Source organism: Geotrypetes seraphini, chromosome 6, assembly GCF_902459505.1.
Source record: "Geotrypetes seraphini chromosome 6, aGeoSer1.1, whole genome shotgun sequence".
NCBI lineage: Eukaryota > Metazoa > Chordata > Amphibia > Gymnophiona > Dermophiidae > Geotrypetes > Geotrypetes seraphini.
Window position 1 is genome coordinate 122,221,384 of NC_047089.1, and position 16,131 is coordinate 122,237,514.

The following is a 16,131-nucleotide window of genomic DNA, read 5'->3' on the forward strand; positions in this document are numbered from 1 at the left end:
TTTGTTTCAACTTCCTGTTTTCACATAGGCGAGACTCACAGAGGGAATGCCTGATGTCAGCAGCCTGTCTTGATCGCCCGAGGCTGGGAGGAACAGCAGATTTCCGCCAACACCACCGGGGCTGGAAATTTAACGGTGTCAATCTCGCCAGCCCTGTGCGGACTGGCAGGAACATTTTGCGGACCGACACCGGTCCGCGGACCGGCAGTTGAAGAACAGTGCACTATAGTATCTATCTGAGCATGCATTGTAAGATGTTGGTCTAGACCTCCAAGGGTGAGGGGGGGCAGGTTACAGGGCAGGGCAACAGGGTGCAGAGCCTGGCAGAGAAGGGGGGACAGGGTGCAAAGCATGGCAAGGAGTGTGGGGTTGGGTGCAAAGCCTGTCAGGGAGTGAGGGGGGCTGGGTGCAGAGCCTGGTATATATTAGTACACAATTTGGTTCAGAATGTTTTTTTTCTTGTTCTCCTCCTCTAAATCTAGGGTGCGTCTTATGGTCAGCTGCGTCTTATAGTCAGCTGCGTCTTATAGTGTGAAAAATACGGTAGTTATCGGCAATGAATATTTTTATCCAGAGTTTGGTTAGCCCGTGGTTGGAAGAGGCTTACAAGCTGCATACCGCAGCAAGTTCAATATTACCCTTTACATTTTCATTAGTTACCTTCTATATAGTTTTTAAATCTCATTTTTACTGTACAATACTATTCACTAGAGGTTTTTCCTCTGTGTGATCTTCTTGTGATCACAATTTGCTATCCAGTTATTTCCAAAATCATTAATAATAAAAACTACACTAGATACCTGTGAAGCTGAAGAAAAATACTGATGACATCTTGTATTACAAATTCACTATAACAAAAAAACCAAAGAAAAATAAAGCTGGAATATTTATGATTGTCCTTTGAGTACCTGAATAATTCCATGTCCTTGTGCAAACACTTCAATATTTTCAGCCTTCAGTGCAGTGTTTTCTAAAGCTCTTCTTACTGAATGCACTGTGTAACGAATGCCATTAGCTTTGACTCCTAAAATAAAAGAGACAATCTCTTCAATTAAGTATTTACAAAAGAAAGGCAGATTGTTTACAGACAATTGTTGCTCTGCTGACATTACATGAGCCATAAATTATTTCATCACATGAGTGAACATCATTTTTCATAACATTAAAGGAAAGCTTTCAAACATGCAGGATGGCTTCCCCTAAAACCACATAGCTTAGATTCATATAAATTGAAGAGAAGTCTATCTAAAATAATAAATAAAAACAGCTCAAAGGAGAAAGCCCAAGCTAGAAAAAGAAATAGAAAAGAATCGAAGAAAAGCATATTTTTTGTAAAAGAGAACATTGTCTTTTTTTCTTATTTTTAAGTAGAAATTCATAAAACACTGAGACCCAGAGGCACTAAAGCCAGTGATCTCGTTAAACCTGTTTTGATTGCTTCACCGACAATTGCATTTGCCAACCCGATGCTCAAAACATCTTAACACGTGTTTTTCCCCTCGATTGCTCATTTTCCAAAAAAGCAATGCAAATTAGCTAAAACCTCATGCAAACTAGCTAAGTGATTGATACACTAACATCACTTGGCACACAAAAAAAAGGCAAGGGTTTTAAAGATCTGAAAAAAAACAAACAGGTCTGTTCATTTTTTTTTTTTAAATAGCACAGATATTTTGCGTGAATTACACAAGCAAAATATCTATCCCATTAAAAAAATAAAAAAATCACCCCACTGCTGATGAAGGCCCTCCCCAACAACCCCTGGTGAATACGGCACCAGGAATCCCCCTATACTAACGAAAATCGGCATCCCCTCCCCCATATGAGAAAAAAAACTGGAAGGATACCCACTCCCTCCTGCCATGCTGACACCACTCCCTGTGACAGTGAAACAGAAACAATGCCAACTCCCTCTACCACCGAAGGTCCACTCCGCATCAGGCATCCCCCCCAAACATCCCTTACACTCCTCCCTTCCCCAAAAAAAGAGGCAAGAGGATGCCCACTCTCTCCTGCCACCGGAGGTCCCCCGAACCTTTCAAGGAAGTTGGAGCCGGAGGGATACTCAGTCCATCCCACTCAGGAGGCCCGCCACTCCAATAGCAGCTCTTCCCCTTCCTGGTGCATCATGTGATGCACGGGGAGGACCTAAGGCCCTGATTGGCTCAGATACCAAAGGCCTTAGGCTCCTCCTCATGCATCACATGATAAGAACATAAAAACATCAGAATAGCCTTACTGGGTCAAACCAATGGTCCTTCAAGCCCAGTAGCTCATTCTCACGATAGCCAATCCAGGTACCTAGTACCTGGCCAAAACCCAAGCAGTAGCAACATTCCATTCTACCGATCCAGGGCAAGCAGTGGCTTCCTCCATGTCTTTTGCAACAACAGACTATGGACTTTTCCTCCAGAAACTTGTCCAAACCTTTCTTAAAACCAGCTACGCTATCTGATCTTACCACAACCTCTGGCAATCCATTCCTGAGTGAAAAAAAATTTCCTCCTATTGGTTTCAAAAATATTTCCCTGTAACTTCATTGAGTATCCCCTAGTCTTTGTAATTTTTGATGGAGTGAAAAATTGATCTATTTGTACTACTCTACTCTGGATTTTGTACACTTCAATCATATCTCCCCTCAGCCATCTCTTTTCCAAGCTGAAGAGCCCTAACATTTTTAGTCTTTCCTCATACGAGAGGAGTTCCATCCTCTTTATCATCTTGGTCGCACTTCTTTGAACCTTTTCTAGTGACACTATATCTTTCTAGAGATAAGGAGACCAGAATTGAATGCAATACTCCAGATGAGGTCACACCATGGAGCAATACAGGGGCATTATAACATTCCTAATCTTAACCAGCCCTTTTTAAATAATTCCTAGCATCCTGTTTGTTTTTTTGGCCACGGCCACATATTAGGCAGAAGGTTTCATCATATTGTCTACGATGACACCCAGATCCTTTTCTTGGCGCTAACCCCCAAGGTGGACCCTAGCATCCGATAACTGTGATTCAGGTTATTTTTCTCAATGTGCATCAATTTGCATTTCTCCACATTAAATTTCATCTGCCACTTGGACACCCAGTCTTCTAATTTCCTAAGGTCTGCTTGCAATTTTTCACAATCCACATGCGTTTTAACAACTTTGAACAGTTTAGCGTCATCTGCAAATTTAATCACCTCACTCGTCATTCCTATTTCTAGATCATTAATAAGGTCAAAAACTGGAAAAAACATAAACATCAAAAAAGGTGCCATAAGGAGATAAGAGGGGCCAAAAGAGACTACGAGGAAAAAATAGCCAAGGAGGCAAAAAAATTTCAAATAGTTCTTTCGATATATTAAGGTGAAAACGACCCGCGAAGGAAGCGGTGGGGCCATTGGATGACCATGGAATAAAGGGACTACTAAAGGAGGACAAAGCCATCGCCGACAAACTGAACACATTTTTTGTCTGTATTTACCAAAGAGGATATAAACAAAATACCAGAAGCCGACAAGCTATACGCAGGAAACGAAGACGAGAAACTGACAGGGTTGAAAGTCAGTCTAGAAAAGGTATGCAGGCAGATTGATTGGCTTAAAAACAATAAATCACTGGGACCGGACGGCATTCATCCGAAGGTAATCAAGGAACTGAAAGGGACTATGGCTGAATTGCTTTAACTAATAGCCAATCTGTCGATCAAATCAGGAAGGATTCCGGAAGACTGGAAAATGGAGAATGTCACGCTGATCTTCAAGAAAGGTTCGAGGAGAGATCCGGGAAACTACAGACCTGTGAGTCTGACCTCGGTACTGGGAAGAAGGTAGAGGTGCTGATAAAGAATCGCATCACTGATCACCTTGACGGACACAATCTGATGAGAAGATCTTGCTTGACGAACTTACTGCACTTCTTCAAGGGAATAAACAGGCAGATAGACAAGGGTGACCCGGTTGACATTGTATATCTGGATTTCCAAAAGGCTTTAGACAAGGTCCTGCATGAACGACTGCTTCGAAAAATTGCAAGCCATGGAATCGAGGGTGAAATACTCACATGGATTAAAAACTGGTTAGTGGATAGGAAACAGAGAGTGGGGGGTAAATAGACAATACTCAGACTGGAAACGCATCACGAGTGGAGTGCTGCAGGATTCGGTGCTCAGACCCGTGCTCTTCAACATATTTATAAATGCCCTGGAAATTGGTACGACGAGCAAGGTGATTAAATTTGCGGATGATACAAAGTTATTCAGAGTAGTGAAGACACAGAAGGATTGCGAAGACCTGCAACATGACAAACACGCTTGAGGAATGGGCCCCAACATGGCAAATGAGGTTTAACGCAAGGTGATGCATGTCGGTAACAAAAATCTTATAAAAGATGTCCAGTGCGGTACTTGGAGAGACCCTCCAGGAAAGAGACTTAGAAGTACTGGTAGACAAATAAATGAAGCCATAAGCACAATGTGCGGTGGCGGCGAAAAGGGCAAACAGAATGCTAAGTATTATTAAGAAGGAGATCACAAACAGATCGGAGAAGGTTATCATGTCGCTGTACTGGGCCATGGTACGCCCCCACCTGGAATACTGCGTCCAGCACTGGTCGCCGTACATTAAGAAGGACATTGTACTACTCGAAAGGATCCAGAGAAGAGCAACTATAATGGTTAAGGGGCTGAAGGAGTTGCCGCACAATGAGAGATTAGAGAAACTGGGCCTCTTCTCCCTTGATCGAAATATTTAAGATAATGAAGGGAATAGACTTACTAGATAAAGACAGGTTGTTCACCCTCTCCAAGGTAGAGAGAACCAGAGGGTACTCTCTAAAGTTAAAAGGGGATAGATTCCATACAAACTTAAGGAAGTTCTTCACCCAGAGAGTAGTAGAAATCTGGAACGCTCTTCCGCAAGCTGTTATAGGGGAAAGCACCCTCCATGGATTCAAGACAAGCTTAGGCAAGTTCCTGCTGAACCAGAATGTATACAGGTAAGGCTAGACTCAATCAAGGCACTGGATTTTGACCTAAGGGCTGCTGTGTGAGCGGACTGCTGGGCACAATGGACCACTGGTCTGACTCAGCAGCAGCAATTCTTAGATCCATGCGGCAATCCACTGTTTAATCTCTTCCTTTGAGAAAAATGACCATTTAACCCTACCCTGTTTTATATCCGATAACCAATTCCTAATCCACAACTGAACTTTGCCACCTATCCCATGACTCTTTAGTTTTCTCAGGAGCCTCTTCATGAGGAACTTTATCAAAAGCTTTCTGAAAATCTAGATACACATCAATCGGCTCACCTTTATCCACACGTTTATTCACAACTTTAAAAGTCAAGCATATTGGTGAGGCAAGATCTCCCTCGGCTGAACCCATGCGGACTCCGTCTCATTAAATCATGTTGTCTATGTCTTCCAAAATTTTACTTGTTATAATTGTTTTCACCATTTTGCCCACCACTGAAGTGAGATCTCCCCTGGAACCCTTTTGCATTACTTTGACCACTCTCCAATCTTCAAGTACTATAGTCAATTTTAGTGAAAGGTTACAGATCACTAACAGCAGGTTAGCAATTTCATGATTGAGTTCTTTTAGTACCCTGGAATGTATACCATCAGATCCAGGTGATTTATCACTTTTTAATTTGTCAATTTGGCTTAGTACAATTTCCAGATTCACCGAGATTTCTTTCAGTTCCTCCGCATCATCACCCTTGAAAACCATTTCCGGTTCAGGTAGATCACTTACATCTTCTTCTTAAAGACCGAAGCAAAGAATTCATTCAGTCTCTCCGCTATGGCCTTATCCTCCCTGAGTGCCCCTCACAGGTTTTCTGCTTCTGATGTACCTTAAAAAAATTGTTGTGTGTTTTTGTCTCTTTTGCAAATTTCTCTTCTTATTTTCTCTTCGCTGTCTTTATCAATGCTTTCCATTTAACTTGCCAGTGCTTGTCTCCTTATTTTCTTCATTCAGATCCTTTTTCCATTCTTTAAATTATGGGGGGGGGGGGGGGGTTTTGGCTTTAATAGTCTCTTTCACTTCACCTTTTAACCACGCCGGCTCTCCATTCCACCTTTGCTGATACGTGGAATACATCTGGTCAAGGCTTCCACGATAGCATTTTTAAATAACATCCACACTTGATTTACAGTCCTAACCTTTGCAACTGATCCTTTTAGCTTCTTTTTAACCATTTTCCTCATTTTATTGTAGTTGCCCTTTCGAAAATTAAACGCCTCTACAGTAGATTTGTTTTGCGACCTCACTCCCGGTATCAGCTCAAATTTGATCACGATATGATTAATATTTCCCAGCAGACCCAACACAGTTAACTCCTGTACTATGCCTTGCATTCCACTAAGGACCAAATCTAAAATAGCTCCCCCTCTTGTAGGTTCCCAGACCAGTTGCTCCAAGAAGCAGTTATTTATGACACCTAGGAATTTTACCTCCCTAGCACTCAAGCTTACAGAGTTTAGCTTGATGTTGAACCCGTTCTTCTTGCTGATGTGGACAATTCCTGACGAAGCCGTGGAGGTGAAACAGGAATGATCCTGAAGGATCTCCGCATTTGAACTTAAAATTGAAGCAGATGAAAGAAATGCCACAAGTGAAAACCATTGCAGTGGGAACGGAAAACAACCAGCTATCAACAAAAGCTAAGTGACACTTTTTCTGATACTGGTTGCCATAGCATGTGGCAGGAAGATTTTTCTACACGGCTGTTTTTGCAGAAATTTGATTGTGAACTAATGATAGTGTATGATATAAGCTCTTCACAGATAAAGCTGGGAGGGTTTTTTTTGGCCTATGAAGCGTTAACTGAGGCCTTTTTCTCCCAATTTTAAGATTGTGAAGCTTGGGGGATTTATGAAGTAACATTATTAGTGAGAAGATAAGCAATACGGTGTTCCCAAAGTCAGTAAACAGATCTCTGCCTTTATATATATGAGTAAGGATTGTTGAAAGAACTGTAATTGAAATCACCCATTACTATACTGTTGCCCAATACTCCAGCTTTCCTAATCTCTTCATCTGTCTGCTCATTTTGTCCCCGGAGATGGTAGTATAACTCTACCTTTAAAATTCCTTCCCTTAACACTCCACATGCGGCAGCGAAATGGCAGGAGGGATGCCCACTCCCTCCTGCCAATGAAGGCCCAACTCTTGCCAGGTGCCCCACAAACATCCACTAACCTCCCCTTCCTTCCCAAAAAAGGCAGGAGGGATGCCCACTCCCTCCTGCTACTGGAGACCCACCTCCACACCAGGCGCCTATTCCCCAAACATCCCCTCCCCTCTACCCCCCCAAAAAAAAAGGCAGGAGGGATGCCAACCCCCGTGCCCCTCCCAAAACATCCCCTCCCCCACCCCAAAAAAAGGCAGGAGGTATAGCCACTCCTTCCTGTACCTTTCAAGGAAGTTGGGAGCAGGAGAGATGTTCCGTCACTCCTTCTCTGAGGCCTGCCTATCCAAAATGATAGGTCTTCCCCACCCCGGTGCATTATATCACAAGGATAGAGTAGATCAAATTGGAGGAAGGGTTGCGCTATATGTTAAAGTTGAATCAAATAAAATAAACATTCTGCATGTCATAGATAGTAATATGGAATTCTTATGGATAGAATTTTGTTGTATAAGTTCATACAATAGAAAAGTCTCTGCTAGGTTTAAAGAAACCCTGAGAGAACATCTAACCTAGCTCCACGGGGAGAACATCTTTAAACCTATCAGAGACTTTTCCATTCTATGGACTTTTACAAAATTCAAATTTCTGACCAACTGACTTTCCTGCCAAAATTCAAATTGGTGGACTGCCCTGTTCCCAATCAAGTTAGTGATCCCACTATTTCCAAAGTCACATTGCAGTCTTCAGAGCGTACCCTGAAGAAAGCCACAGCATGATGGCTGAAATGTCAGTTTCTACCTGACAAAGATGCAGCAAGATCCAAAAACCTGCAACAAGCTGTGAAAACCCTGAGAGAACACTATCATCTCCTTTTTCCTGCAGGTCAATCTTCTCCCTATGCACCTAAGCATGTTTCTGGCTTTTGATGTCATCTACCTGTTATCCACCTTAATATCAGATACCATCACTCCAAGAATTTCTTCTTTCAAGTACTTACATTACATTACATTAGTGATTTCTATTCCGCTTGTACCTTGCGGTTCTAGGCGGATTACATTAGAAGATGGCTGGTCATTTCCAGGCGATGACAATACTTCATATCTCAAACTGTACTGTTCACTCAGGTTTTTGCAGAACAAATGCATAACCCTGCATTTTTTATTATTAAATATTAGCTGCTTTGTGGGTGTGAGGCCTAAATTAGGCCATGAGTCATTCTCTGAGCAGTACTTTCATAGTCTCTACAAGATTTCCCAACATGTTGTATTTTGGGAGCTGTGCTGCTTTGCCTAGGACAAGTTGTTTGTGAAAAGACTCTGAATACAGTATTTGTCCATTGTTCACCGTGTGGACATGGGGATGAGGTTCCCAGCCAAATACTGCTAGGACAGACTTGGGATGCAGCACTATTATCTGTACCAGTTATGAGCAGTTCTGGTATGATGGACTATCATGTCTAGGATATATTTTTCATCAGCTGCCAATATGGTACTTCCATCAAGCCAAATTTGATTGGTTCAGGAAGATCTAGGGTCCTACCTCAGTCAATCAGAGAAGCTGTCTCAGCCCTGTCTTTGTTCCTTCTTAGATAGTTACCAAAAAGACTTGGTAGTGTTTGCAACTCTGATACATGGACTGTATGTGTTAATATCAAAGAATTCCTAACTTTTCTGTGAAAATCGACTGCAATAAGAGAACTGTTTACAAGGTGCTGTCTACAGCATAAGCAGAGATTTACATTCATGTTGGCTCCCACTAGCCACAGAGAAGGACTAACATTCCTAGCAGAGTGGGAGATGGATCAAGCTTGCCCGAACTACCATTCAGCTATGCAGATCTGTCTTGCTATCCAAAAGTCACCTGGAGCCAAGGAGAAGGAAAAGCGAAGTTGCTTACCTGTAACAGGTGTTCTCCATAGACAGCAGGGGAATGCAGCCACACTTGATAGTGAAGTCCCTGGACTGAGCCTGTCTCGTGGAACTCTCCCCTAGCTACAATAGATTTCCCCCCCCCCCCCCCCCATCTACTAGGCATGTGCAGCCACCTTGCCTGTGGAGCTCCACCTCCGTAGCCTGTCAGTATGTCTCTAGCTCATTAATTAAGCTGATATGTGGGGATGGAGGATGGGCAAGTGTGGCTGCATTCCCCTGCTGTCTATGGAGAACACCTGTTACAGGTAAGAAACTTCGCTTTCTCAGATAGACAAGCAAGGTAATGCAGCCCCCCTGATGATGAGTTACTAGCCTTAACAAGAAAATGGTAGGAGGCAATTAAAGTTTGTTTGTTTGTTTTTTTAATTTTGAAAATGTAATAAAAGCAAATAACAGATTGTCCAAATTGAATGTCTTGTGCTGAACTTTGGTCTAAACAATAATGCTTAGCAAATGTATGAACTGAAGACCAAGTTGCTGCTTTGCAGATATCTTGTATGGGAACTGCTCTCAAGCTTGCAACTGATAAAGCTGTCACTCGTACTTGATGTGCCCCAATGTGATTCGGAGATGCAATTAACAATCCAGGACAATATAGTTCGTTTAGAAACTGCATGTCCTTGAGTAGCTGCATTGAAGGAAATAAATAACTGATTGGAAGAAACTTTGGATGAGTACGAAGAAGCACCTTATCAGGAAAAAATTGAAGATATGGTTCAAAGATAACCAGTGCTTGCAGTTTGCCACTATAAAAGCTGTTTTCCATATTAGGAACTGTAGTGTAGCAGATTCCAAGGACTCAAAGGCATCCTTCATCAGCTGGCCCAAAACAATGTTGAGATCTCAGGCTGAAGGTGGTGTACGAAGTAGAGGTTGGAGATTAAGACCTGCCCAGATGGAAAACAGTTTCCATTTCAACTGATACGACTTCCTGGTAGATGGCTTTCTGGCTGCAAGAAGTATGGTTTCTACTGCTGATGAGACTGGAACATCAGCGAGGATTGCCCGTTCAATCTCCACACTGTGAGATGCAGGCTGTGCAGATTGGGATGTAGTAGGTGAGTATCCCGCTGGAACAAAAGAGACAGATGATCCCCTAACAGAATTGGATGTGTATCCAGAAGATGGAATACCAGATCTGTCTGGGCCAAGATGCTATACAAATCAGTTGAGCTTTGTCTCTGATGGTCTTTTGAAGAACCTTGGAGATGACTGGAAGTCCATGGAATCGAGAAAGCGTTCCTGGCGACTGCATGAGAAGCTGATCGTAGGGAGCAATAATGGGTACTTTGAGCATTGTTTGCTGAAGCAAAGAGATCCATCATGGGAGTGCCCCATTGGTGAAAACTGGATTGTAGTACCTCCATGTTTAAGGACCACTTGTGAGAGTTGAGCTTTCGACTGATTGAATCTGCAATGACACTAATTTTTTCTGGAATGTACACTGCTTGTATCTCCGTGGAGAGGGAGAGAGCAAAAGTCCATAGATGATGAGCCTCTTTGCAAAGGGGTAAGGATCCTGAACCTCCCTATTTGTTCAGATACAACATTGTCTGTTTGAATTAGAAGTCATGTTTTGCACACATACCTGCTGAACGCTGTGAGGGCATAATAAATTGCACGAAGCTCTAGCAGATTGATGTGGAAATAGAGTTCTTTTTCTGACCACATACTCTGAGTTTGAAGGTAGTTGAGATACGCTCCCCAACCTTTGTTGGAGGCATTTGTAGTAATGGTAAGAAGAGGAGATGGAGGCTGGAACAGGATTCCTTGTTTAAGAGCTAGAGAGTGAATCCACCAGGATAGGGAAACTTTGACTTTGTCTGAAAAAGGAATCAAAGTGGCCAGAGACTGAAAATGCTGATTTCAATTTAGCTTGAGATGCCATTGCACAAGATGCATGTGTAGTCTGGCATGCAGCACTAGAGGAAGGGATGCAGCCATGTGACCTAAGAAGGCACAACACTCCGTGTGCCAGAAGAGCAGAAGAATGTTGCATCCGATTCGCCAGAGTAATAATTGCCTGATGTTCTTCTGGTAGATAAGCCCTTATAGTGACTGTGTCGAGCCGTGCGCCTATATTCGTGAGGTAACACATAGGCTGCAGATTGGATTTGTTGGAATTGATTAGAAAGCCCAGTGCTTGGAGGGAATTAACTGTGACTTGAATAGTAAGCAACAGCTGCCCCATGAGAGTGAGCTACCAAGAACCAGTCGACCAGTTAAGGAAAATACCATGTGATGTGTTACCCAGAGGTCGGCTGCTACCACTGTCAAATACTTTGTGAACACACATGGGGCTGATGATAGGCCAAAATGCAGAACTTTGTATTGGTAATCTTTGTGAGACACATGAATCTGAGAAATTTCCAGTGGGCAGGATGAATTGGGATGTGAATATACGCATCTTTGAGATCCAGGGTGATTAACCAATCGATGTGGCTGAGAAGAGAAAGGATTGCTGGGAAGAGAAATCATCTGGAATGTTTCTGGTGTGAAAAATTTATTTAAAGGACGAAGATCGAAGATAGGCTGAAGGCCTTGCATGTTCTTGAGAATGAGAAAAAAAACCTGGAATAGAATCCTTAGAGCTGTTCTTGCTGGGTAACTTCTATTACGCTGTTCTGTAGTAATGCAGAAATATCCTTTGTGAATTCAGAAATGTGCTGATGCGAGATGTTGGACAAAGGAGAAATTATGTCTTATCTGATAAATTTATGTCCTTTAGTCCTACCAAACCAGTCCAGAACAAATGGGTATCGTCCATATACCAGTGGATGGAAGAATTGTAGTGCCAAGCAATTCACCCCCTAAGGGTGTTGTGCAATCTGGGATGCTCAGTATTTCAAATATCCAAATAATGGTTCTCAAAACTTCAATTACAATTAAGAATGAAAAACTCAACAGCCAATGTGATCAGACTGTCCGAGTTTGAAGTTGTAGTGAGGCTCAGTCTCAACTAGCAAACAGACAATGCTTTGATCCAGAAGCTATATGGTAACAGGATGTTGGCTCTTTTTCCTGTCCAGCTTTTATGCAGTTGAATATGATAATTAAGAATGATGGCTATATCTTCTATGGGAAGCTACAAACAGCAATGGTATGGGTTCTTGGTGACATTGTTTTTAGTATACTGCTTAGCTGTCATAATAGTTCACAGCAGTGTACAAGTTTCCTGCTACATGTGACCTCTCAGGCAAATATAGTGCCTTCCTTTCAGGCTATTACTACCTTTATTTAGGTCTTGTGTCACCCTTACTTGAACTATTAGATTTGGTTCAAAATATTTTAGAGATATGTAGGAAAGACTGAAGATAAATTCAGTATACTGTACATCCTTCCCTGGAAAGTCTGCAAGAGACCTTGGCAAAGGAGATCAATATGTGCAAAAATGTGGTGGATTTCCTTGAGACTGCATTAGACTTAGGCTCTCTTTTACTAAGGTGCGCTAACCAATTAGCGTGCGCTAAATGCTAACGCGTGAATGTTAGTCTATGGATGTGTTAGCGTTTAGCGCACGCTAATCGGTTAGCTCACCTTAGTAAAAGAGGGGGTTAGTTACACAGGGACTGACACTAGTGGTCACTTATGAAATATGAATGAGCAGTAATCAAACTTTCCTGATTGTTCTAAAATGACTGAAAAAAAGGGAAACATGAATATTTTGTGTATAAACCAAGAGTTCTTGCCCTGGGAACATCATTTTCTTTTCTTTGTTTTTTTGAGGACTAAACAGAATTAGGATTACTAGGCTAAAAATAAGTAGTTGTCTTGCTGTATAGCTGGTTGTAGGAATTCTTGCTGAGAACCTATTCTTGACCCTGTGGTATTGTGGATTAACAATTGCAATCCTTGGGGTTAGCATATAGTGGTCAGATGTCTTGCAGGAGTAAGTCTGAGCTCAAGTCCTGCGAGTTCACGCTCTCTCCGAAATGCGCCGCTGTGGAGCCAATACTAATTGAAGAACAGATGTCTTTGCGGTCGCTGACTTATAGTGTTGAAAACAAGGAATACATGTCTACCCCTGGTGGAACCGTTCATGGGCCCTGAGGGGTAGGAGGAGTTATGGACATGAGCAGCCTCGGCAAGCTTCCAGCGTCACTGGCGGGAAGCGAAGCCAAGATAAAACCACCATCAATCTGTCAGTCTCTGTGGTTCTTACCACCACCGCTGAAAGGAGGATGTCTGGTTTGGTTTTGTTACTGAGGATGTCGGCATCCTGTTTTTAATGGATTTAGTTATTTCTTTGTAGTTTAAATTCGTTCTCTCTTTTTTGATCTTATTCTCATTATTTTATTTTTTTAGTCAGGGAAGGCAGAAGGGGAGAGGTACGAACTTCTAGAGGGAGAAGAAACGAAGTGCACCAAGGACATGGACCTGCGACCGCAGCAGAGGCTGAAAAAGGGGAAATCTGCAATCCTGGTGGGAGACTCAATCCTAAGGCAAGTAGACAGTCACATAGCAGGAGGGAGAGAGGATCGGCTAGTGACCTGTCTCTCAGGAGCAAGAACAAAGAACATCGTCGACAGAATTGAAAGAATCCTGGAGGGAGCAGAGACGGAAGAGACAGCAGTGATAGTCACCAGGAGAGACTACAACAAGAAAGCACTTACTGAATAGTTCAAGACCCTAGGAAGGAAACTGAAGATGAGGACCCAGAGGATAGCCTTCTCAGAGATCCTGCCAGTACCGAGGGCAGAAGCGAAGAGGCAGACAGAACTACAATCAATAAATACGTGCATGAGGAGATGGTGTGAGGAAGAAGGATTTCTCTTCATAATGGACAACATTATGTAGCAAGAACAAGCTCTTTAAGAGAGATGGACTACACCTGAGCACGGCGGGAACTAGACAACTAGCAAATAACGTCAGAAGAGCAATAGAGCAAGCTTTAGACTAAGTAGAAGGGGAAAGCCGACAGTTGACCTGGTGTCGAAGGTTCAGAAGACAGTATCCCGAGAAGATACTGAGTGGGAAACATGCTGGGAAGACACAAATGGCAAACAACAGGACCTGAAAAAACAAGGGAGCCAGACAAAGCAAGAGGTGGATAGGAGGAGCGTACTACAAGGGGAAGTCAAGATGGAACAGGACGAAGAGAAGGAACAAGAGGAGGACAATAGGAACATACCACAAGGGGAAGACAAAAGAGACAAAAACCAGGAGTTGGCAGGTCAGGAAGGGGACCAAAAGATAAATGAAACGCAAGGGAAAATAACAAGGAAGAGAAAACACCAGGACTTGAACTGCACGTACACTAATGCAAGGAGCCTAAAACACAAAATGGGGGAATTAGAAGTCATAGCCAAAAATGAGAGCCTAGATATCATAGGGATCATGGAAGCATGGTGGAACGAGGAAAACAAATGGGACATAGTACTGCCAGGGTACAAGCTCTACCGAAGAGAAAGAACTATCAGAAAGGAGGAGGAATAGCACTATACATTAAGAACACCATTCATTCAACCAGTGTGGACGCAGCAGTGACCAATGATCAACTGGAATCACTATGGGTTAAAATATCAGGAAGAAACGGATCTGAGATAAAGTTGGGACTGTACTACCGTCCACCTGGGCAAACTGAAGCAAATGATACAGAAATGGAAGCCGAGTTGAGGCGGGAATGCAAGAACACTAACACCATAGTTATTGGAGATTTCAACTATCCAGGGATAGACTTGTAGTCTTGGAATTTCCAAATGTACAAAGGAAATGAAGTTCCTGGAGGCTGTACGGGACTGCTTCATGGAACAACTTGTCAAGGAACCAACGAGAAGGTCAGCGATTCTTGATCTAATCCTCAACGGGCTGAAAGGACCTGCTAAGGGAGTAGAAGTAGTGGGACCATTAGGAAACAGTGACCACAACATGATCTAGTTCAAAGTGGAAGTAGGATTACCCAAGGGTAAGAGAACCAATGCAACAACGTTTAACTTCAAGAAAGGGAACTATGATGCCATGAGACAAATGGTGAGAAAAAAACTCAAAAACAGCTTCCAGAAAGCGCAGACTGTGGAGCAAGCCTGGTCCTTATTCAAAGACACGATAAACGAGGCGCAAAACCTGTATATACCCAGATTTAGAAAAGGATGCAAAAAGAATCAAACAAAAGACCCGGCATGGATAACCAATGAAGTAAATAAAGTGATAAGAGACCAGAAAAGATCATTTCGGAAGTGGAAAAAGGACAAAATTGAAGAAAATTGGAAGGAACACAGGAAGCAATAAAAAGAATGTCACTGAGTGATCAGAAAAGCCAAGAAAGAATACGAAGAGAGTCTAGCCATGGAAGCATGAAATTTTAACCCATTCTTCTGATATGTGAAAGGAAAGCAGCCAGCAAGGGAGGAGGTGGGACCTCTGGATGAGGGCGACAAGAAAGGGAGTGGTGAATGAGGAAAAAGAGTTGGCAGACAGACTAAAACATGTTCTCGTCGGTATTTACAAGAGAAGTCACATCCAACGTTCCGGAACTGGAAAAAATCTTCAAGGGGGATCAAGAGGGAAAACTATCAAGCATGGAGGTAAGCCTCAAAGACGTACTCAAACAGATAGATAGATTAAAAACTGACAAATCTCTGGGCCCAGACGGAATCCACCCAAGAATACTGAAAGAGCTCAGAGACGAAACAGTTACTGCGGCAGATTTGTAAACTATCCTTGAGAACAGGGGGACTGGAGGATAGCAAATGTTACACCTATCTTCAAAAAGGGATCGAGAGGCGACCCAGGGAACTACAGACTGGTGAGCTTAATCTCAGTTCCAGGGAAGATGGCCGAATCATTAATCAAGGAAAGTATCAATGAGCATTTAGAAAAAAATAATCCAATGAGAACAAGTCAGCATGGTTTCTTTAAAGGAAGATCATGCCAAACAAACCTACTGCATTTCTTTGAGGGGATAAGCAAACAGTTGAAAAAGGGTGACCCCATAGCGTATATCTGGGTTTCCAAAAAGTCTTTGACAAGGTACCTCATGAGCGCCTACTAAGAAAACTATGGAGCCACGGGATGGTAGGGGACATGCACAGATGGATCAAGAATTGGCTGGCAGACAGGAAATAGAGGGTATGAGTGACT

General features: G+C 42.7%; 1 protein-coding gene across 6 annotated transcripts in view; it reads right to left on the reverse strand.

The window, feature by feature from the left end:
- Window positions 1-16,131, reverse strand: part of TPP2 (tripeptidyl peptidase 2) — a 1,323,399-nt gene that overhangs the window by 866,452 nt on the left and 440,816 nt on the right. For all 6 annotated transcript variants that reach the window (XM_033947626.1, XM_033947627.1, XM_033947625.1 and 3 more), the window contains one exon: window positions 909-1,024. In XM_033947626.1, the coding sequence (XP_033803517.1) occupies window positions 909-1,024 (116 nt within the window). The remainder of the gene's footprint in view (window positions 1-908; window positions 1,025-16,131) is intronic.